The sequence below is a fragment of the Sphaerodactylus townsendi genome, linkage group LG08 (assembly GCF_021028975.2).
Source record: "Sphaerodactylus townsendi isolate TG3544 linkage group LG08, MPM_Stown_v2.3, whole genome shotgun sequence".
Taxonomy (NCBI): Eukaryota; Metazoa; Chordata; class Lepidosauria; order Squamata; family Sphaerodactylidae; genus Sphaerodactylus; species Sphaerodactylus townsendi.
This window is the reverse complement of record NC_059432.1, coordinates 64,059,972-64,081,347: the sequence shown is the minus strand read 5'-3', so window position 1 is coordinate 64,081,347 and position 21,376 is coordinate 64,059,972. Positions and strand designations below refer to the sequence as shown.

General features: G+C 43.4%; 1 protein-coding gene and 1 long non-coding RNA gene across 6 annotated transcripts in view; one reads left to right on the top strand and one right to left on the bottom strand.

Moving 5' to 3' along the window:
* The window catches only part of KCNIP2 (potassium voltage-gated channel interacting protein 2), a 126,069-nt gene that overhangs the window by 78,659 nt on the left and 26,034 nt on the right, over positions 1 to 21,376 (top strand). Inside the window, exon 1 of one of the 3 annotated variants that reach the window (XM_048505194.1) lies at positions 6,753 to 7,136. The exons of the other annotated variants lie outside the window; for them this stretch is intronic. Coding sequence (XP_048361151.1) covers positions 7,034 to 7,136 — 103 coding nt within the window. The 5' untranslated portion in view covers positions 6,753 to 7,033. Of the gene's footprint in view, positions 1 to 6,752; positions 7,137 to 21,376 lie in introns of those variants that run through there. 3 annotated transcript variants of the gene reach the window in all.
* LOC125437542 overlaps positions 3,456 to 21,376 on the bottom strand; it is a 50,103-nt gene continuing 32,182 nt past the window's right edge. For all 3 annotated transcript variants that reach the window (XR_007245233.1, XR_007245232.1, XR_007245234.1), the window contains 3 exons: positions 14,273 to 14,384; positions 9,541 to 9,616; positions 3,456 to 9,039 (listed from right to left, as the gene is read on the bottom strand). This is a non-coding gene — a long non-coding RNA (uncharacterized LOC125437542). The remainder of the gene's footprint in view (positions 9,040 to 9,540; positions 9,617 to 14,272; positions 14,385 to 21,376) is intronic.

Genomic DNA, 21,376 nt, shown 5'->3' with positions numbered 1-21,376 from the left:
GGCCACCAGATGGTGTAAGAGAGCTGCAGTTTAGCACAACCTTGCAGTCAACTGAAGCAGCTGGCAGTTCAGGTGGGCTCCAGGGCAGGATGCCAGACCATTGCCACAGTGTCCTTTGTTGAGGCTTCATCTGTGAGTCCTCTGATATACTTTTCAACTTTCCTGATAGTGAAAGGATCCCGTCTTCACTTAACAGACTTTTTGGGCTACATTTCTATTTTACCCCTTTTTGTGGAAAGCCCATTGAGCCTCATAACAACCGTGTGTGGTATGTTAGGCTAAAGGGCAGTAGTTTGTCAAAGGCCAGCCAGTGAGTAAGCAGAGTCATGAGAAACTCAGCACTCCTCAGAACCTGCTGATCTGCTATAGTGGAGAGACCTGGAGTCTATGGGAGAAAATCTTAAGCAGGTCTATTCAGAAGTCATTCCAATTTGGCTCAACTGGCTTACTCCAAGGAAAGTGTTCTTAGGGCTGCAGACTACTTCTTTTACTATGGCAACTGTTCCTGGCTCAGGGGCAGATATCTGAGCCACTTCTCCATCACTAGCCATGGGGTATAACTGTTCCATTCATCGGTATCTATAGCTATTACCTCTCAGTGTCTGCTACCTCAGGCTTCAGGCCATTAGGTCCCTTTATGAAGGAATACTATTTTGTCCCTGCTTCTGCAAACATTAGGAGGAGCATAGTAGATCTGTTATACAACAGCCATGGACATCCTGCTGGTACCCATGCCAGTGCTTTCTATTATCTCAGTCATTACTTCTAAGCCTGATTTCATCAGGTGTCAAAATGAACATTAATTGCCTAGCAGACAGTTAATGTTAACCTTATCATGGCATAAATAGGCATGCCATCCATATCTCAAATCATGTCCTTCTAAATCAAGAAATCTTCTATTTCTCAGCATAAACTATTCTTTCAACCAAACCAAACAACAACCAGCAAAATATAGTTTCAGATCAGATAAACCTACACTTCATCTTTGTTTGTTTTTTTGTATCTTGTAATATTTCACATTTAATCCAAGGTTTTTTCCGCTTGCCAAACAAAGTTTGATTTATCCTTCTGCCAAAAATGAAATACTATTTGCTAGCACCAGCATTGTTTGAAACAAAAATAACATTCTTGGTAGTACATTTGTCTTAATCACAGAAATTCTTCCTAGAAACTATAAGTGGAGTTTATTCCACCTTGACAGAGCTTTTTAACTTCATTCCATGTTTTAACATATCTAGTTATTTTGAAATAACATACAATTCATATTTGTCAACATAATACCCAGATTTCACCTTTTTTCAGCTTTAAAACCTTTTACTAATTTAGCAAATTCATATTTTTGTTAAAACCTTTGTTTTTTGTTTATTAATTTTAAATCCCATTAATACACCAAATTCTTTGTTTCAGCATTAAAAATTCAGCACCCTTTAAAGAGTTTTCTACAACTGCCCCCAAATAATCAGCAAATGATCTTAATTTATAAGCCTCTTTATAATTTTTAGGCTGCCAATCTTCTCAGCAAGTCTTATGTCTCTATTCAGTACTTGCAGAATTAATATGCACGAGAGAGGAGAGTGGGCAACTTTGTCTTGCTCCTTTCTGTATCTCAAATGGTTTTGTGAAATTTCCAGTATCAATTATTTGTGCTGATTACAATCTATAAATTGATTTCACCCATTTCATAAAATTCTCCCCAAAAAACCACATTGTGGCTTGGGTAGCGCAGTAGACACTGGGTAGCACAGTAGAAAAAAAGAATGTGGAATTAAGCTTAGCCTTACAGGGCCTACATTCAGAAGCTCTCTTTTCTGTTGGTGGTTCTGTATTTTGCTGTTTTTGCTGTGGGCTTATTGGGATTGCATCATTTCAGCCACAGCCCCCAGTACCTCCAATTGACCCATGTAATAGCTCAGAATGAGAGGAAATATCCATTACATGCATTTTTTCCCCCTTGGGGATGCCTGGCCAAGTTGAGTGTTGTGTCTCAGTCCCCAACCTTTCCTCTCCCTCAGCCAGGATTTCCTGCTCTGTAGCGCAATTCATCATAATTGCTTGTCACAATAGTCTATAGCTATATGAAGCTGCTTCTAATGTTACTTGGCCCTACTAATGTTCTAGAGAAGAGGCTGGGAAGGATGCCCATCTTTTTGTTGTGCAGGTAGTCAGAGGCAAATTATATGTACATATCTGGCAACTCTCTCTGAAGCTGGACTGTTAAACATTTCAGAAATGTTTCTGAACAATTCACACACTGCAAAGATGAGCATCTTTCATCATTTCTTGATTTCTTTACAGACATCCTGAGAAGGGAAAACTAAATTGAAAAGCAACCTTCTGTTAGAGTCCTTCACAGAATTCTCTTTCCTTTGCACAGCCCTTGCATTTGATTGTTTGTTTCCCTTGCACAGCCCTTGTTCACAAACTCTAATGTGGACAATTTGCTCTTTTTCTCATTCTGTGACATTGAAGTCTAAGGCAAAATACAGACAAAATAAGGCAAAATTTTGTCTACAGACAAAGTATCCTGGGATAGACCTAGGATCTTATATCACAGGGTGTTTTTATCCTAGTTTCTCCCTTCGTACGGCTGCCCGTCAGTGCGTTCAGGCCGGAAGGAAGAACTGCAGTGAATTATGCATGAGCCCCTGGTTTATTTGCATTTTTTACATGAGCATTTACATTTTAAGTAGTTTGCATACGTTTGCGCAGTTTACGCAGATTCAGTTTTTCCAACGTTCTGATTGGCTGCAGCTAAGGGGTAGGGAGAGCAGGCAGCGAAGCCAGAAAAATAAACCGGCCCGTCTCCCACGGTGTTTGCATGGGAGCGGAAGTGACGTGGACTTTTTCAAAAGAACCACCAATTTCATTGTTTTTTGAAAGCTGCGGGATAGAGGAAATCTCTCAGTGCAACCCCAAGTTAGGCCCAGAAGCCATGCGGAAACCATGCCCAAACCGGGCTGTTTCACCTCCTTATCCCAGGATACTTTGTCCATGGGGAAAACGCCTAAGAGTTACTAAAATCCAGATGCTGGAATGCGCAGTAGAGTTATACTGTCCCCCAAAAGGTCCTGTTTATGTCTAAGCCATCAGCTTTTTTGTAGTACATGCAGGTTGTTTTCTACTCTTCCTCTCTCTCTCTTTTCAGTTCATTGTTATTACTCAGGATCATACAACCCTTTGATGTCCCTTTTCCAGGTGACCGCTCTCACTCCCCAATGCAGCATGAAAGAGATATCACTGGATGTCCTTTAGACATCAGAAGCCCAACCCCCCACCATTCTGAAATGTGAGGAAGCTCCTTTGAGACTCTTTCTAACCTGGCTTTTACTACCAAGTGAATCACCTCAAATGCAGACCTCTCAGAATTAGTGAGAAGGATTACAATAGAAGTGACCACCCAGTAGACATGCTCAGCTCAGTGTCTCATTCTTTTATACACAACATGTAGAGCTTAATCACTATGAATCAAATAAGTGTTTATTGGAAAAAGGTGACTACAAAGAATTAACAACAAAAGCAAATTGCACAGATAAAACAGAAGGAACATAGTTACAGCTTCTCTCGCCTGGCTCTAGGCTAGAGGTTGAAAACACTGCCATGGTCTAGACCGTAGGTGTCAAACTCATGGCCCTCCAGATGTTATGGACTACAGTTCCCATCATTCCCGTTTTGCAAGAACTGGCACATGGGAAGTTTTGCATTCTTTGTTGTACTTAATACCTCACTGGCAGAGGTATTTCTCAGAGGGAAGGGATCTGATAAAGAGGAAAACTAGTCTCATTTAACCTTGCAGAGCTGCAGTGTGAAACTGTGGTTTACTAGTTTGGGAGAGAGGGGAAAGCTAGGAAAATCTCAGGAACGCCACAGGATTTCCCCTCCCTTTTTCAAAAGCAGCATGAAATGACTACAAGAACGTGCAGCCTACATCTCTCCTCTTGTTCCAGAGTATTCAGGCGGTCTCTTCTTGGCTCTGATGTGGCTGTAGGTCAGTTGTGTGGTCTTTGCCAAGGAACAATGATCTACAGATAGTAGAAATTAGCAGACTCTTGTGAGAAGGGGCAGTGGTCCAGGGGTCCCTTGCTCTCACCCTTCAGGCCACAGTCTTGTCTTGAGTTTCCTCTATCTGAGGAACAGGCGCCAATGCCAGGCTGGCAGCCTCCCCTGGGCTCTGCTTGACTGAGTGACATGCCAAGCTTCCCGCCTCCCCCTAAATGCTGGCACTGAGCCCTGGCATTTTTCTCAGCTGCAGTGTAGGAAGAGCAAATAGGAATACATCCTGGTTTACCCCAAGGGCCAGCTCAAGGAATGCTGCTGCTGTCTAAATACTCGTGGGTAAAGCATGGAGCAAAAATACAGACCATACGAGGGAATGTGGCTAAGGGAAACGAGAACAGTCCAGTGGGGCAATTGGGAGGAGCATTGAAGGAGTTCATATCATTATCTGTGAGACTCACAAAGGTGGCATAACTTGTCCACAGGTTTCCTACAATCCCCTCCTTCTCCTTTCCATGACGGGATTATGGGTAAGTACCCTGTTAGATCCTTGTTACTGTATTAAATGCCAACCAGGACAGCAGCTAGAAAACCTTAGAACTGCTCACAATCACCTAGATTCTGTGCCATATAATGTAAAAGAGAAACATTAAAAAATAAACAATTGGAAGGTGAACAAATAAGGGACTTGCTAGGTAAACTTAGTATGGTTTCGTGTCTGTACTTTTGTTTGCTCTGCCAAGTCTCCTTTTCAATATTAAACAAACTGCAGGTCTCTGAATACTGGTGTGTTGGTTTCAAATGTCTGGTTTGAGCTTTAAATGTTGATTTAAAAAGTGGTAGTTGAAGCAACCTCAGCCAGGGAACATACCTGCCTGCTACTAGTTGCACAGTGGCTTGCTTCCTCTTCTGCCAGTAGAATTCCCCAAGTAAGATCTCCACTGGCACTTGCTGTGAGGAAGTCACAGGAAAGGAACCTTGAAGCCTGGACTATGGCCTCAGGTGGTTGCACCTTCTGAAGTCAGGCAGGAGGAGAGTTCCTTCCTAGTTTATTGGGTTGACTTATCAGTACTTCTCTGGGGTATGAAGTACTGTACAATCTGAACATTGCGATCCTGTCAAAACCCCAAGCAGCACTACTACGGTATTCCTATCACACAAGTCCTCCAAGAGGTAGGAAGAATGTTTCAGGGGGTGGAGGTGATGTCAAGGAAAACTGTCAGGAGTGGTGGATAACATTGTGGAGACCACATAGAAGAAATTGGAGTTAAAACTGGATGTTGGCCTTGTTTGACTGGGTATACTGTTGGTACATAGATGGCTTCCATTACTTGATTAAGGTTTGCCACAGCACTTCTGATTATTTAAAAATATATTTAATTTATTTAAAATATTCATATGGCAACTTTTATTTTAAACCTACATGGCAGCTTAGATTCCTTAATCAGATTGAGAAGACACTATATAATATATATAGAGGGCCATATATATATAATTTATTTTAAAAACTAAATAATCTTGCTATATGAAAGGCTAGCTGTGGTGACGATGACTTACTTCCAGCCAGTCACCATGCACACATGACTTGGGGGGTGGGGCTTACACAGAAGGGGTAAAAAAGAACACAAACAAAACAGTGGTTACTTGGTGTCTTGCACACTCACCCATCTCCTCCACTGCTGAATAATTGCAGTCTCTATACTGTCTGCAGCAGCCTGAGAAGAAGCAGACACAGGTGTCAGCCACTCCTCGTGGGACGGCTGCAACTGCTGGTGGCTGTAACTATGCTGTTAACTGTTGTGTGGTGATTCAGGCATTCAGGAAGAGGAGCAGGCATCCCACAACAGAAGGAGGGGGAGGAGGAGGAGGAGGAGGAGGAGGAGCTAGTGACATGGGTTGATGGGGGAGGAAGGGCAGGGGGATCACAATTAACCCTTGTGTGCTGATGTAGGCATCTGGGAAGAGGATGAGAATGGAGCTGGTGACATGGAGCCAAGGGTGGAGAAAAGGCAGGAGGGGTTGCCCCCCCTCAGTGGGTGCTGTTAACCCACCAACAGTTTTCTAGAGCCCATTGTATTTGTTCATACAACAGGCTTTACTTTTAGTTAAACATTAAAGATAGTGGCAGAAATCACATTTTTTTTAAAAAAAATCCCGCTGTTCCTCTACCGAGGAAGCAAGCATGCAGGTTTCTCACCATCCCCACTTTTTCTACACAATTGTGTGGTTAGGTTGAGGAGAAGTGGAGCGAGAGAAAGCAGCTGGCGAAAACTCACTCAGCTTCATAGCTGAGTGGGGATTTGAACCTGGCTCTCCCCAGTTTTAGCCTGACATTTTATCCACTACTCCATTAAGACTGCGTGCACATTCACACCCTCCACAAGCATTGAAGCTCAAATGTTTCTGTGGCCTGATCAATTTGAATAGGCAGCGTTTACAGGTGCAGGTGTATTCTGTGTCCTTTCCCCACAGAAATGCTGGGACATTACACTCTGCGACTCACCTCCATGTCTCTCCGGGTTGCCCCCCTCCCATCTGCAGTGAACCTTTCTGAACATGAGCCAGGATCCTCTTAACTCTCGGCCTCCCATCTCCTTAGCAACTGCATTAAGCAGATCAATGGAGTTGGTGTCAGTGGGATGGGATGGAAGGGCAGAGCTTTTTCTGCACACATCTCTCCCTCCCCCCCTCCGGCCACATCCCTCCTTTCGTGCTGCCACGTTCCTTCTCTCACTCTCACTTTCACCGCTGCCAGGAAAGCACAGCTTGGACTCTGCTGTCAACAAACTACCCAACCTGCTCTATGACCCTGCTGTCTCCTCTCCACCGGCACCACCACTGTGCCTCTTTGCTACTCTGAGGAGGGCCATGGGTACTCCAGTGCTGATGGAGGGCAGTCTTCAACAGCAGGGCTGAAGGTGGCGACCGCAGCAGTTTCGTGTGACCCAGGCACCCACTGGCATGTGGATGACTCTGGCTGGGGAACCGCGGTGAGCGAGGAGCTGAGTGAGGGGCCTCGGTGCCATGAGTCCCCCTCATCATGAACCTGGAAGGCCTGGAGATGATCGCCGTGTTGGTGGTTTTGGTCCTATTCGTCAAAGTGCTGGAACAGTTTGGGCTTTTTGAACCTGTCTCCTTGGAAGGTAATACGCAAAGATGCCAGGGGGGGGGGGGAACAGTTGTGATTTAACTTGTACCTCAAAGCCTGGTTCCAGGTACAGATTTAATCTGCACCTCTAGGGCTTGTTCCAGGATTAGTCTGATTAGCCGGAATTGATCTAATCTGGGCTAGTAAAGTAGTGAAAGGACTTGCTAAGCCTCTGCCACAATGCAAACGGCTTCGTGTTTCCTTCTAAGGTAGCAGTACTGAAACACATAACTGCAAAGCTTATGGGCAACTGGTCATTTGTGCACCTATGTGTGTAGGGTGGACATTTGAGATGGATACAGCCAAAGAGGTCTGCTGTCCTATCAGCAAAGCCTCTCTCGAAAAAGAAGTAGGTACTCAAATTGTTTTCACTTGTAGTCCTAAATATGCTCCGCACCAGAGAGATAAATCTTGGGGGAGTAGGACTTCCAAGCAGGCAAGTTATTTGGGCCACAAATAAGTGCTGGGCAGTAAGGCACCTGGCAGGGCAAGGACTTCTTAAAGAGGCAGGAAACCAGGGGGCCGTGAATAGCATCTAGATCTATAGTTGCAGTAATGTCTGTCGGAGTGTGTGAGAGTGATGCAAAGTTGGCATCATTAATGGAACACTTTGTGAAAATGTTTTTGTACGAGGCAGAAGGGGTGTGGGTAAACTGAAATAACGTGTATGAATGGGAGATGCTGCATGTGTTCAAAGTGTTCTCTGCCGTAGAGGCAACATTTAGCATAATATTGGCAACGAAAAGTGTAAGTGAATGATTGGTGAACATTCTCTGTTTACATTACTGACAAAAGTGCATGTTTTAATGGACTCTAGGTTGGGGTGGTTTTTTGTGCCATTGCTGGGTGCTTTTTTCTCAGTCAAAACCAAACACCCTCCTGCTTTCTGAGATCTTTCCCTTGCTTCTTTTACCAGAGGAGGCAGGCAGCAGACTGATTTGTCCAAAACGTATGGGTCACTGGCCGGGGCGTTGAAGTAGTCTGCACCTTAGTTGCAAGACTGCCAAGAAATTAAGAAACTAGTAAGACAGTGGAATCATATCAGTCACATCCTGCTGAGGGAGGTGGGAAAATACTTTAAGTAAACCTAGTTTCTTGGAATGGTTTTGTAAGTGGCTCCTGACCACTGCCCATTCATTCTTCAGATGAGGAGCAACATGAAACTGATGGATGAGAAAGGAAGTCCAACATGAGTTCAGTTTGAGCAAAATCCTCTGTGTAAGATACGGTTTGGACCTATATGCTCTTTGCTTACTCCTATCTTGTGCCAGGCTGCTTCCTGCAGGAAACATCTTCTGCATCATTGGTTTCAGAGGGGCTATCTTCTGTCCCTGGGATTTCGTTACAGATGCCTTTTTTGCTCATCTTTATACAGGGGACACTGGATGTCCTCTCAGGCTTGCTCTCCTTGGACAAGCATCCAGCTTGAACAGAGCTTTTTTTTTCACAGTCTCTCCTTTTAATTTGGAGCGACAGCGTAGCGTTGGGGCAAGTCAGTTGCAATGAAAATGGATTACATGCTTTGCTGGAACTAGGATACTTTCCTTGCCTTTCTATTCCTGCTATCTTCGTATGTGCACATTTTATCTGGAGATCTATAGCAATTCTACTTGTTGCTGCTTTAGATTGGAGGGAGTTGGATGTTGGAAAAAGGGATCCAATTATTTTGCAAGTGACTTAGCCGGCAACATGCTGTTATTGGGGAGCGGGACTATGTTTGGCTTTGGGCTTCTGGTAAGTAGAGGCTGGACTTCCTTCCTGCTCATTTCCTGCCACTTGAATGGTGCAGACCTTGGGTGCGCATGTGTGCATCTACAAAGCAGAGCTTGCCAGTTGCAACAGGTCCATCGTAAATCCTTCAATGAATCTGTTATCGGTTTTCGTCATCTTGGAGACAGCTATGAAATGTAGAATGTTGATGTAAATTATTTCATTTAAAATGTTTTAAATTTGAAATGTTTTATTGTATTGTCAGTATTGTAAGCCACTTCAAGCCAAAAAAGGGAGGGGTGGCATATTAAATATAAATCAATCAATCAAACAAACAAATAAAACGAAACGAAACATATATACATACATTCCCTCACAATATGGTAAGAGATGTAGGTAACCCCACTTATAGCTGAAGATGCAACAGCCCTGCAGAGTCCCCCCACCCTTCATCTTCATAACTGTGCCACTGCTCTGGAGCTGTTCACAAGTTACAGTGAACATGCATACATATGTTTGTGAGAAATGGCCAATGTGCATTCGCTTTACAAATGAAATCAGGACAAGTGCCTGGATAAATGCAGGGTTTAAATCACACATTAAGCTGTGCATGGTTGAATATAACATGAGAATTACTCTACATGTATATAAAGAAAAATAAGGTGTAGATGAATTGTATGTGTACTCACTTTAACAAGTGAACTAGACAAGCATCTTAGTCTGTTACATGAGCAGCTGTGGCTGTTGATAATTCATCTGCAAAGCCTGGAAACCAGAATGATTTACCATTAATGTAACCAATAGCTCATTTATTGATACATAAATAATGCTAATATTTTGCAGACTGATTACATTAGAAGAAATAGGTCACATCCAAAAAGCAACACAAGGTCACAGAGGTGTTTAGAAATAAGATTACTCTAAAACTGGGAGAACCTCTGATTATCTAGGTGTTGAAGGTGTGTAATATAATAATTCAATTCTTGCCATATTGTGCATTTCATTTCATGGCCCTATAATTTATTTCTTTACTTAGTACATTTTTATCACACTTTTCCTGCAATTAGAGCAGGGCGGTGTGCATCATTGTCCTCACCCCCTTTTTATCTCTGCAACAGAGAGATTGACTGTCCAGAAGTCTCTCGGCAGCTTTATAACAGAACAGGGATCGAATCTGCACCAGATCCTAGTCCAAAATTGGTTATTACACATCATTCACCATTTCCCTGGATTTCCAAGTTGTTGAAAGGAGCATAGTAACAACTGCCTTGCCATGTGGTTCAAAGCTCCAGGTAGGGAAATTTTTGGAAATGGTCCTCACATGCTGTAACACATGATAAACCTGTACATACCTATTTGTATATCTACACTTGTATATCTACATATATTTTTGAAGATTCTTGCCATTGTCTCATTTGTTGAACCATGCCCCCATGTCATTGTTCCTATTTGGACAATAGCTTCTGAGAGCAATGCTGAAGGGTGAAATCCCATACAGAGAGAGAAGAGTCTTGTGGCATCTTAAAAATAGCAAACATTTCTAAGGGCTTGAATTCAGAAAATCTTATGCTGCAATACATGTTAGATTCAAGTCAGTAGCACTTTAAAGACCAATAATATTTTTAGGGCATAAGCTTTTGAGAGTCAAGGGTTACCCAAAAACCACTATGATGCAATTGGGCTCAAATCTAGCTGTTCTTCTGCAGACCAACATGGCAACCCCTTGAAACTACAATACATTTGGAAGTCTTTAATGTTCCACAAAACCTTTCTTTCACTCTTCCTGGAACAGACTAGTCCACTGTAAGCTCTACATAGAGAACAACATTTTGCTGGCAGCTCTCTGTTCCTTTCTCATATCTCTGTCTGACCCAACTCCTTTAACATAAGAACGAGCCTGCTGAATCAGACCAGAGTCCATCTAGTCCAGGACTCTGCTACTCGCAGTGGCCCACCAGGTGCCTTTGGGAGCTCACTTGCAGGATGTGAAAGCAATGGCCTTTTGCTGCTGTTGCTCCCAAGTACCTGGTCTGCTAAGGCATTTGCAACCTCAGATCAAGGAGGATCAAGATTGGTAACCATAGATTGACTTCTCCATAAATCTGTCCAAGCCTCTTTTAAAGCTATCCAGGTAAGTGACCATCACCACCTCCTGTGGCAGGTTCTGTCTTGCCAATTATTTGACAAGCATGGAGAAGTTAATTTGCCTGTACAATAAGTATGCTATGTAAATATGCCTATCCAAGAATGGAAGACATATATCTTTTGTCTCTTGTGCTTCTAAAACATGGTATTTACTAGGGATCCTTAGTTAATTTTCCTTGTTGAAAGCTCTGCTCAGTAAGGGGGGCAGCGTGCAACGCCTCCTTTAGTGACCCACAGTAAAATATTGTGGTTGCACCATAATAAAATATTAAGGTTGCACCATAAAGAAATGCCTTGTATATGGGACCAGTGTGGGGTAGTGGTCAGAATGCTAGACTAGGAATAGTAAAACTTGGATCCAATTTCCAATTTGTAAAATTAACTGAGTGATCTTGGGCCTAACCTAGAAAGGTGGGGAGAGAGCAACAGGCCACCCTGAGGTCCTTGGATTCTGGCTGTAGTTAGAGGCTCCTTCATGTGGAATCTGAACTTCTTTTGACAAAATATGAGCCTCTTGGAGCACACAAATCAAAAGTGAATGCCACATGGCATAAGGATTTCTTTATTATATCAGGCTATGATCCATCTAGTTCTCTATTTTACTTTCAGTGGGAACTTGTCAGGTACCCTGGAAGCTCACAAGCAGGACTTGAAACTACGAGGCATCCCTTCTTTCTTTCCCTTTGAACTGTATCATCAGGGAAATACTATTTCTTAACCTGGAGGCTCCAGTTAGGTATCATGTCATAGCTTTAAAATCTGCTAGCCTTCTTACCTTTGTCTAATGGCAGTTAGGATAATATACATGATGACAGGAACATATCATGTAGTAGAAGAGTAAATCTATCGGACATAATTTCTGTCCGTTCTACAGTTAAAACGTTACTACTTTCTGAAGACTGCGTGGTCACACTCGCTTCTTCTCACTCTTACTGACACAATCTGCTTGGAGCTCATGACAGGATTATTTCACCCACCCCCATTCTTATGTCTGAACTGATCTTCCTGCCCCCCTAACACTACCTCCACCCCACTCCATGTGTTATTTCTGACCACAAAAGTGCTCCCAGGCAATGCTGCATCATGCCAGCTACTGAAATAAAATCCCCTAATGGCTTGGAGATGCTAATGGATGTGGCCCTGCCACCAGCCTGACCACAATCAATCCTGTTTTTTGCTCTGTCCATGCCAAGCACTAGGCTGGCTTTTCTGGCTCCTGCCCAGAACAAGAAAAGGGAAATACAAGGTTGGGGGGAGGGGGGATATGCTGAATCATGAGAAAACGGCAGTAATGGGCCTCTAGGTCTGGGACGCTTCCTTTTAACTTGCTGAACTGCCTCAAATTTAAGGTTGGTATCCAGCCAAGATAGTCCTGTCCCTTTAATAGAGACTTACAGTGCAAAATCTGCCATTCAAAGCTTGTAACTATATTAACATTGCTAATAACTGTTGCAGAACAAAAGGGACCCGTTTAAAAGTCGGCAACCCTACTTGGATAACTTGGGGGAAATCAAGAATTTCTGAGGCACCTGATCCTACCTTAATCTATAGTTGCACACGTCACAGGCATCTCATGGCTGGGTCAAAATTTTATTAGCGATGAGCAACAGGACTTCTCTGTTTTTATATCCATGCCATATTATGAACATGTTTTGTTTTAGTTAATGAAAAATGTGGTCACTGTACAACTCTAATTTGAAAACTGTAATCTAGTCCTTCTGTAAAATGACAGACACTGCATGTGTGAATCCCATTTCATGAACCCTTTTGGTGGGGGCTTTAAAAATTGTGAGCTGTTCTATCTCTTGCATAGGACTATATCTCTGATTACAGAGATGTTCAGGGAGTATCAACAGGGCAGTGTCCATATATTCCAAAAATCAAGGTATGATTTATTTAAATGGAACATGAACCTGGTTAGGCTCACCAGTTATTACTATGGTATTAAGTCCCCATTTATTTCTTTGATGTCTTCATATGCTGTTTTTGGACATAGTATGTGGTATAATGAAGCATGTTTTAAATTCAAATTAAAAAATCTATAAACCAGTCTAAAATCCAGAGAGGTCTTTCTGCTAGGCTGTTGCAACAAAAATTGAAAGAAGTCTCATTGAACCTTTTGTGTATGTGTGTGTTAAGTGCCATCAAGTTGCTTCCAACTGATGGTGACCCTATGAATCAATGTCCTCCAGAACATCCTATTGTTAAAATCTTGCTTAGGTCTTGCAAACTTGAGGACCATGGTTTCCATGTCATCTTGGATCTTCTTCTTTTCCTTCTGACTTCAACGTTTCCTGAGGTTATTGTCTTTTCCAGTGACTTTTGTCTTCTCATAAAAAGCAAATAGCCCCTCATTTTAGACTAACTGATTTATTGTGGAAGAAGCTTTGGTGGACTAGAGTTCATTTCACCAGATATTTGAATTATATCCTCTGTTATTTATTTATTTGTTTGGTTGCTTGTTTATGTTTTTGCCCTGTCTTATACACAGGTGGCTAATAATAAAGTTAAAACAATAAAACATAACAATAAAAACAATAAATAAAACAGTAGAAATAGAACAGATTATAAAGACATCATAAAAATTAACCGCAACCCTACTCCCTTATTCCCACCCTCCAGACCAGCAGTTGTAGAAGGACAACCAGGGAGGGTAGCAAAATATCTGGGTGAAGAGAAAAGTCTTTGCCTTGCGCCTGAACCCATAAAGGGTAGGCCCGCTGGCAAATCTCCAAGGGGAGACTATTTCAGAGCCTGGGGGCAATCATGGAGACAGCCCTCCCACTTGCCCCCATCCTGCACCCCTCAGCAAGGGAAGGTACCACCAGGAGTGCCTTCCCCTGTGACCTCAGTGCTCAGGCTGGTACATACGGGTGCAGATGCTCTTTCAGGTAGGCAGGGCCCAAGCTGTTTAGGATTTTATACACTAATGTTAAACCTCTTGAATTGGGCCCAGGTGTAAACCGGGAGTCATTGCAATTCTTTAACGCCCAGCATAATGTGCATCTGGCCAGATGTACTGGAAAACAGTTTAGTTGCTGCATGCTGCACCAGGTGCAACTTCTAGACCATCTTCAAGAGCAGCACATTACAGTATATGCATGTTAGCAATGAGACATTTTTTGGCATCCCAATGTAAAACAATAAGCTCTAAACTCTGAAAGGAAAATGTTTTCATAGGGAAGATCTGTTTTCAGAAATCAGAGTGTTCAGAAGCAATACAACCTGTATCATGCTTGTTCAAAGAAAGGGTCAGGAATTGAGAAATCTACTTACCAGAACTGGTGATCACCTTAGCAAATGTAATCCGGCCTGATGATGAAAAAGTCAGAACAGTGCTTTTGGTCCCAGGATCATGACTCCATTGTGGCTAAGAAAAAAGATTTTTCTAAAAATGCAGAAAAAGATTAAGTTTTCACTTGTATAGCAGTTTTTGTATTCTGAGTACTTTACGTGTATAATCACAATAATCTTTGCAGTAGCCCTGTAAGGTAGGCCAGTAAACACTTATTTTGCAGATGGAGGCTATCTAAGGGAGAGTGGTTTGCCTGAGATGAAATTTGAACTGGAGACCTCCCAAGTCACAGATCATCCCCTTAGCCCCTTTGCGACCACACCACCATGTTAGCACAATACAGAATGTTCACTTAATAGTCGTATGTTCAAGTGGAAGATGCTACTGTTAAAACTCTCCAAAAATGCTAATTTTCCCCACAGCAAGACTATCCTTTCCTGCTGCCCCCAGTCTGTTAACGCTGAAAACAGAAAATAGTACTACTGACATTGCAATGCAAAGGCTAAAATATAGTTGGGGCACTCATGGACTTATTGTCTGACTGAAAAAGGGTGAAGAAAAATCTTGGCTTGTGAATGCTGCTTAGCAGATACAAAAGCTCTCAGCAGGGTGGTTGTGAAAGGAAGCTAAGCGCACAGAAACTTTGACTTTTGTTCAAATCCCAGTAAAAGCTTTGCTAATGGATAAAAGTCTTAGTGCTTCACAGATCGAAACATACAGGATCTCTTTCATTGTTAATTGTAGAGGAGTTCAAATAAAAGATTTTGTGGGAATTAGCCCTTTCCCGTCCCATCCCTTGAAAAGGTACTGGATTGTCCACAAGCCAGATGCCCCTTGTTTGAGTTGTCCTGTTCTGGTTGCTCCTAGTGAGACCTGGGAGCTGGGCTGTACAGTACAGAGGTGGTTTGGTAATGATGCTGGGCTGAAAGTGGCTGCTGGGGCCAGTCTATGTTTGCCAGGACTACCTGGGCTCTGCTAGCCCCTGGGTGGCTGATAAGCAAGAGAAGGAAACAGCTATCCACTGTCATTGTTCCCAGACAGGTCGAAAGGGGAGGCAGAGGCAGCTGATGTGCTTGCATCTGGATCATCAGAAAAGGAAGATGAAGGGGCTACCTCCATGTTGTCTCCTTTTTGTACCCATGATGGGCTAGCAGGATCACAAAGATGGGCCAAAAGTGATGAGTCACATGATGGAGGATACTCAAATGATATGGGAAGTTAGGCAATTTCCAAGGTAGTCTTTCTTACCATTTCTTCTGTGTCCTGTTTCTCTGCCTTTATGGCACAGGATACTTTGTCCCCTTTTCTTTTTGTGTGCAGCCCTGATTACCAGAACTTTCTGGGGGCCGGGGTGAGAGGACATATTCCTCTTACATTTAGAGGCCCCAAATAGCATTTAGCGCTATCATGCTATCAATAGAATTGTGTATAACTCAAAATTTTAAGGTCAGACGCAACCAGAAACTGCTATTGGGAAGACATATCTATCTAGAGGAGCAATGCTTTCTTTTTTTAAAAAAAAAGTTTCTAAACCTTATGGCTGAAAAGGTAAGAGCTGCATACTGGATCAGAGCAAAGATCCAGTTAGTCTATTTGGCCTTCACTAGTTTTGAGCCAGATGCCTCCAGACATTTAAGCTGCGCCTAATGTATCATTTTTATTTCATGTCCAGGGTGCATGGCACCTCTGCCTGGTACCCAGTAAGCGATACACACATCTCATACAGTCTGGAACATATTGCAATACTTAAGTTAGGAAGTGTTCTCTCATTAATGATATACAAAAGATGTGCAGCATATAGTTGCTAGGAGAAGGGTTGCTTGACTATCACCTGTGCCATGAATTCAGTATCCACAGTGTGTGGTAATAATTCTGACCTACCCTGTATGGTTGATTTAAGGATCATGAGAAGAAAGCGCACTGAAGTTCTTTGAACACTCTGCAATTCAATATAAATATCAATATTATTATTGCAAAAGAATTTGTTAAGGAGCTGGCCTCTCCCATTTCCCTGTCTCGTTACTCTGATATGTTCTCATTATTCTGACTGATAATTGATTAGCTTAACATTTTCACTTGGCTGTTAACAATTAAAAGATGGATAGATCTATAGGCATGAAACTGGAAAGGCATCCTTTCCAGCTTTGACATTTTTAATCATTTTGTGTCAGCAGGAATACAAGTGACTGATGTTTCACACTCCAGATGAGTGGCTCTCAAACTGTCTTCTAAGAAACCTGGGGCCTCCTCAGAAGCATCTCATTAATGACCATTAATAGTGGATAAGCCCCACTCAGAAAGGCAATACTCTTTCATTACTGATTTCTTGCAATGTGTGGGGTAATGTTCATTGTCAAGTCACTTTAGGTAAGAACAGGCCACATGGTGGCCCACGTTGTACTTTGTGTGGACCCTGGAACATGTACCAGAACCTTTTGCAATACTTTGTGGAAAAAGTTGTGTTGAGGACAGAAAACAGCATTTTTGTGAAGAAATGTATAACAGCAAGATATCCTTGAAAAAGATGCTGGGGCTGGGCCAACTTTAGAAAATAAATTTATTATTCTAGAGTACCCCCCCCCCCTTTTTTTAAAAAAATAGGAGTCTAAGAAGAGCCCTGCTAGGTCTTAGTGGTTCATCCATCTAGTTCGGCATCTTGTTTCACACAGTAGCCAACCGATCGCTCTGGGGAGTGAACTAGTGGGACCTAGAGGCCTGATATTGACTCCAAGTTCTGGTATTTAGAGGTTTGCTACCGTTGAATAACAAGGTTCCTTTCCATCACCATGGCTGGTAAACTTGGATGGATCTACACTCTGTGAATCTGCACAATTGCCTTTTAAAGCAATCTGTATTTGTGGCCACCACTGTCACCCTGGCAGTGAATTCCACAAGCATTTTCTTTTGTCTGTCTTGAATCTATTGCCCACAATTTCACTGAGTGACAAAAAGGAATGTTTTATGTAGGCAGGAGTGCAGGAGGAATGGTGTATCCATAAGGGGGCCATAATAGTGGGTAAATATGGGAGATGGCAGGCCGCCAATTCAATTTTTATCTTAGTTGTTCCCTTGCTCCTCCTGTTTGTATCCATTACTCGACAGTCTGCACATGCCTGGAGTTATCCTCTTCTTCCCCTGGTGCATTTTTTGTGTGAGTGCTATTTATACCCACTGTGCCAGTAACTCACTCTCTTTAATAACCTTGGCACATTCCTGGCCTGCAAGGTGGAATGTGGTGTCCCCTTGTTAAGGTTGGGAAGGTGGTGCCATCTGCTTGAAGCAGTGCTACCTCACCACAGGTGTGCCATGCCAGGGACTAATGGTATTGGACAGCCATTCTTGAAAGCCACAATTTTTAAGAGCACCATCGTAGCTACAGCGCACAAACCCACAAAGGTGCTGACTCACTGGTGGCCCAAAGACAGCTCCTTTTCTGAGCAGCCTGAACTGGGTGGGTATTATGGGGAGGAGGAAAAAGCTGGCTTTATCGATTATGGCTCTTGAAGTGCCAGCATCAATAATTCAGAGGAACAACCGGCAGAAAATGCAGGCCTCGGAGTAGAGGGGAGAGCTGTGGCTGCTTAAAGAGAGGGGAGGAAGGAGATAAAAGCCTGGCCAGGGGACGCTTGAGCATAATCAAGTGTGAGATGGATATTTGGTAGTGGTGTAAGGACTGGGCTTGACAGGCCGATTTCCCTGTCTGGGATGGATGGGCTCAAGCACGGCTACTCAGTGCAGAGATGAAAAAGTAAAGGAGGACCGCCTCTGATCAGAGCCCCCAAGGACAAAATCCACCCACTTGGTGGAGTGAGCAGACAGTAAACCACTGATGTCTTGGTTCCACCCTCAGATGCAATGCAGTTTGCATGCTCAGGGCATCTTTCTTCATCATATACACAGCCCAGTTCATATCAGAGGCTCCTACATCTGTTGATCCTCTGGGAATCAGAGGTGTAGCAAGGGGGGAAAGTGCCCGGTGCACCGGTGCGTCCTCCACCCGAAAACGCACATGCCCCGCCCCGAACACCCTCACCACACACCCACAGGGGCACGCACCCGGTGTGTCGTCCCCCCCCCCATCCCCTTGGAGCTACGCCTCTGCTGGGAATGCTAGACAGAGCTGAATGGCATGCAGCAGGCAGTGGGTGCTTCTTACAGTAGAATTTCTGTGAAATTTTAGGCTGCGAGTCTAATTTAGGCTGTGTATGCAAGATTATCAGGAATGAACCATTTTCAGTGTATCTGCTGTTTTTATTTATTTATTTATTATTTATATTTATTTATTGTATTTGTATACCGCCCTCCCCGAAGGCTCAGGGCGGTTTCCAACAAAATAAAAATTTAAAACATCATATATATAAGTTAATTAAAATACATAAAATACATAAAATATTAAACTAGAGATGGCTTCAGCTATTCTATTCCCCCTTTTATGAACCCACGGGAGGCCAGATCGTTTTGCTTTTTATCACGGTTGATATCATCCCGGCTGGCCAAAGCGCCCTGGCGAGAACAAAGGTCCGTTTTACAGGCCCCTCTGCAGAAACTTTGTAAATCCCATGGAGGCCCTGATCTCACCTGGAAGCCTGTTCCACCCAGGTAGGGGCCAGTAGGCCGTGAAGCCCTGGCCCTATGTAGAGGCCAGCCGGATGCAGCCTTGGGGCCAGGGATTACCAGTAGGTCCGCCTCTGATGAACAGAGGGGCCTAGAAAGGAGTGATGATAGGAAGAGGCGGTCCCTTAGGCATATGCAGGGCCAAGGCTGACACATGAATGGCTTTAAAGGTCAAAACCAAAACTTTAAACATGACCCGGTACTTTCGAGTCGGCAGCCAGAGGTGCGAGATTAGGTAGCGAGGACAGGAGTAATCCGGTCCCTCAAAACTGTTGCTCGGAGGAAAGAGTCTGGCTGCCGCATTCTGTCACGAAGTTTCAGATTTCCCGGATCATGGCCAAAGAGTATTAAGCCAGCGTGAAGCCGAAGAGATTCACAGTAGATCTAATCTATGAGGTGACCCGTGGCATGCGATCCACAGTGGCCAGATCAGAGCAGGGAGAGATCACCGGGGAGGCCAGTTGCCCGTGCCTGCCGCCAGATGGTAAAAGCTGCCCTGGAGCTGTCTGGGTGACCTGGACCACCAATGATAGAGATGGATCCAGAGTCACCCCCAGGCTCTTGGTGGACAAAGTTAGTTTTAACGTCTCGCCAAGAAGGGTAGGCAGGCCAAAGGCCACCGGACACTCCCCCCGGCCCAGCCACAGGACCTCCGTCTTAGTGGGATTCAACTTCAGCCGACTTGCACTCAACCATGCAGAATGCCTGTTCCAACAAATGAGGCAAAAACCACATATCTACTTGGAGATCTCTTTCTCTTGCTTACTGTGAAGAGAGAAATTTAACTCCTGTGATGGTGCCAGCCCCCATCAAAGGAGCTGATCCCCATGCTGAAAAACCTCAGCATGGCTGAAATGGGGGCTGCATGCCCCAAATTGGTACTTGTCCCCCATTCTGAGACAAAAATCTGCTGCAGCTTCCACACACACCATCAGGAAAATAGTAGCAAGACACCTATCGGTTTGATTGAGGCCATCTGCTCAGCTGCTGTGTAACTTTCCTGCCATTTGATCGTTATAGTAACAGCTGTTCTCATCAGAGCATTATCTGCTTTTATCCGGTGTGCCATACTCCTTTGGATCATGAAATCATCCCTTTCAGTGTGCTTGGATTTTATCTGGCAGTATAAGATACTGATAGTACAAACCAAATGGGGGTGCTGTGTAAAACAGCAAGGAAAAATGAAATCACTGTGCCCCTGACTGCTATGTAAAAAATCACTCTCAAGCACAGAAGGTGCAAAAGAAATTTAAAATGCAGGGCAAACAAAATATATACAAATATGGCAAATCATTCACTCCTGAGATGTCATAAATCCCTGTCATACATAGCAGCTTACTATCAAATCAATGTAAAGAATGCATAATGGCATACAGAAGGTAGGTGAGCAAAAACCATCCAAATACCACAAGCTGTCAGGATGTAACCCAACAGTTGAAGTCTCTGGGCACACTGGAAAGGCACAGAATCTGTATGTGTGCACTTGAAATACAATACTGAGTTCTCTTGGCAACTTCCCAGTGGATTAAAAGACAAAATGCAGTCAAGCAAGGTTCCATAGGATCAGAGCCATAAAAGTTTGCAACTGTTAAGTCCAAAATGGGCTTCCACAGTAAAAGATCCAGGTTTTCAACAAACGTCTTCTACAGTGGAACAGTATATCAGAAAAGTACATTGCACAGGCCACAATTTAATCTTAGGATATAAGTACAGCAACCAGGAGCTATGTCACACGTCTGGGTGTAAAGTATGTCAATGTGTGACATAGCCCATTTAGGATGCTTGTATGACATGGATTTATGACATGGGAATGATTTGCCATATTTGTATATATTCTGCATGTTAAATTTCTTTTGCACCTTATATGCTTGGAAGTGATTTTCTGCATAAAGGCACAGTGATTTCTTTTTTCCTTGCTAAGGTACTGTTAGGCCATTTTGTATTCTTTTCAATCTGCACCACATGTACTGGGCAGGTAGAAACATCGACCTAATGGGGACAGGAAGAGAAGGAACCCACCCAGATGGTGGAGAGGAATATATTTGTGCTTAGCAGCAAATGTGTGTATCATTTAGTAGCCTGTGTAAAAGGGAGATGTCAGAGAAACACTTCTCCACTTAATGCTATGGCCTCAAGGCATGGCTGGATCAGAAATGGAATGAGTTACTCTAGCCCTTCTACAGCTGCCATCACCCTCTGTTAAATGATTTTCCATGCCATCCTAAATGGTTACCCCCTTCCAAGCCCACTCACTTCACTGAACTTAGAAGATTGCAGCTCTGCTTAGAGTGGCACTGCTGCTCACATAACAGCAACAGGGCTCTGGAAATATCAGTCAGAAAGTTACTCCTGTTCAGGAATCTGCGTTTTATGGTGCAATCCTAGAAGGTTGTATGTTTAGAGGACTGCACCGTTAGTGACTGCTGCCTTTCCAGTCTGCTCTACTCCTGGAAAAGTACAGCACTTATTGG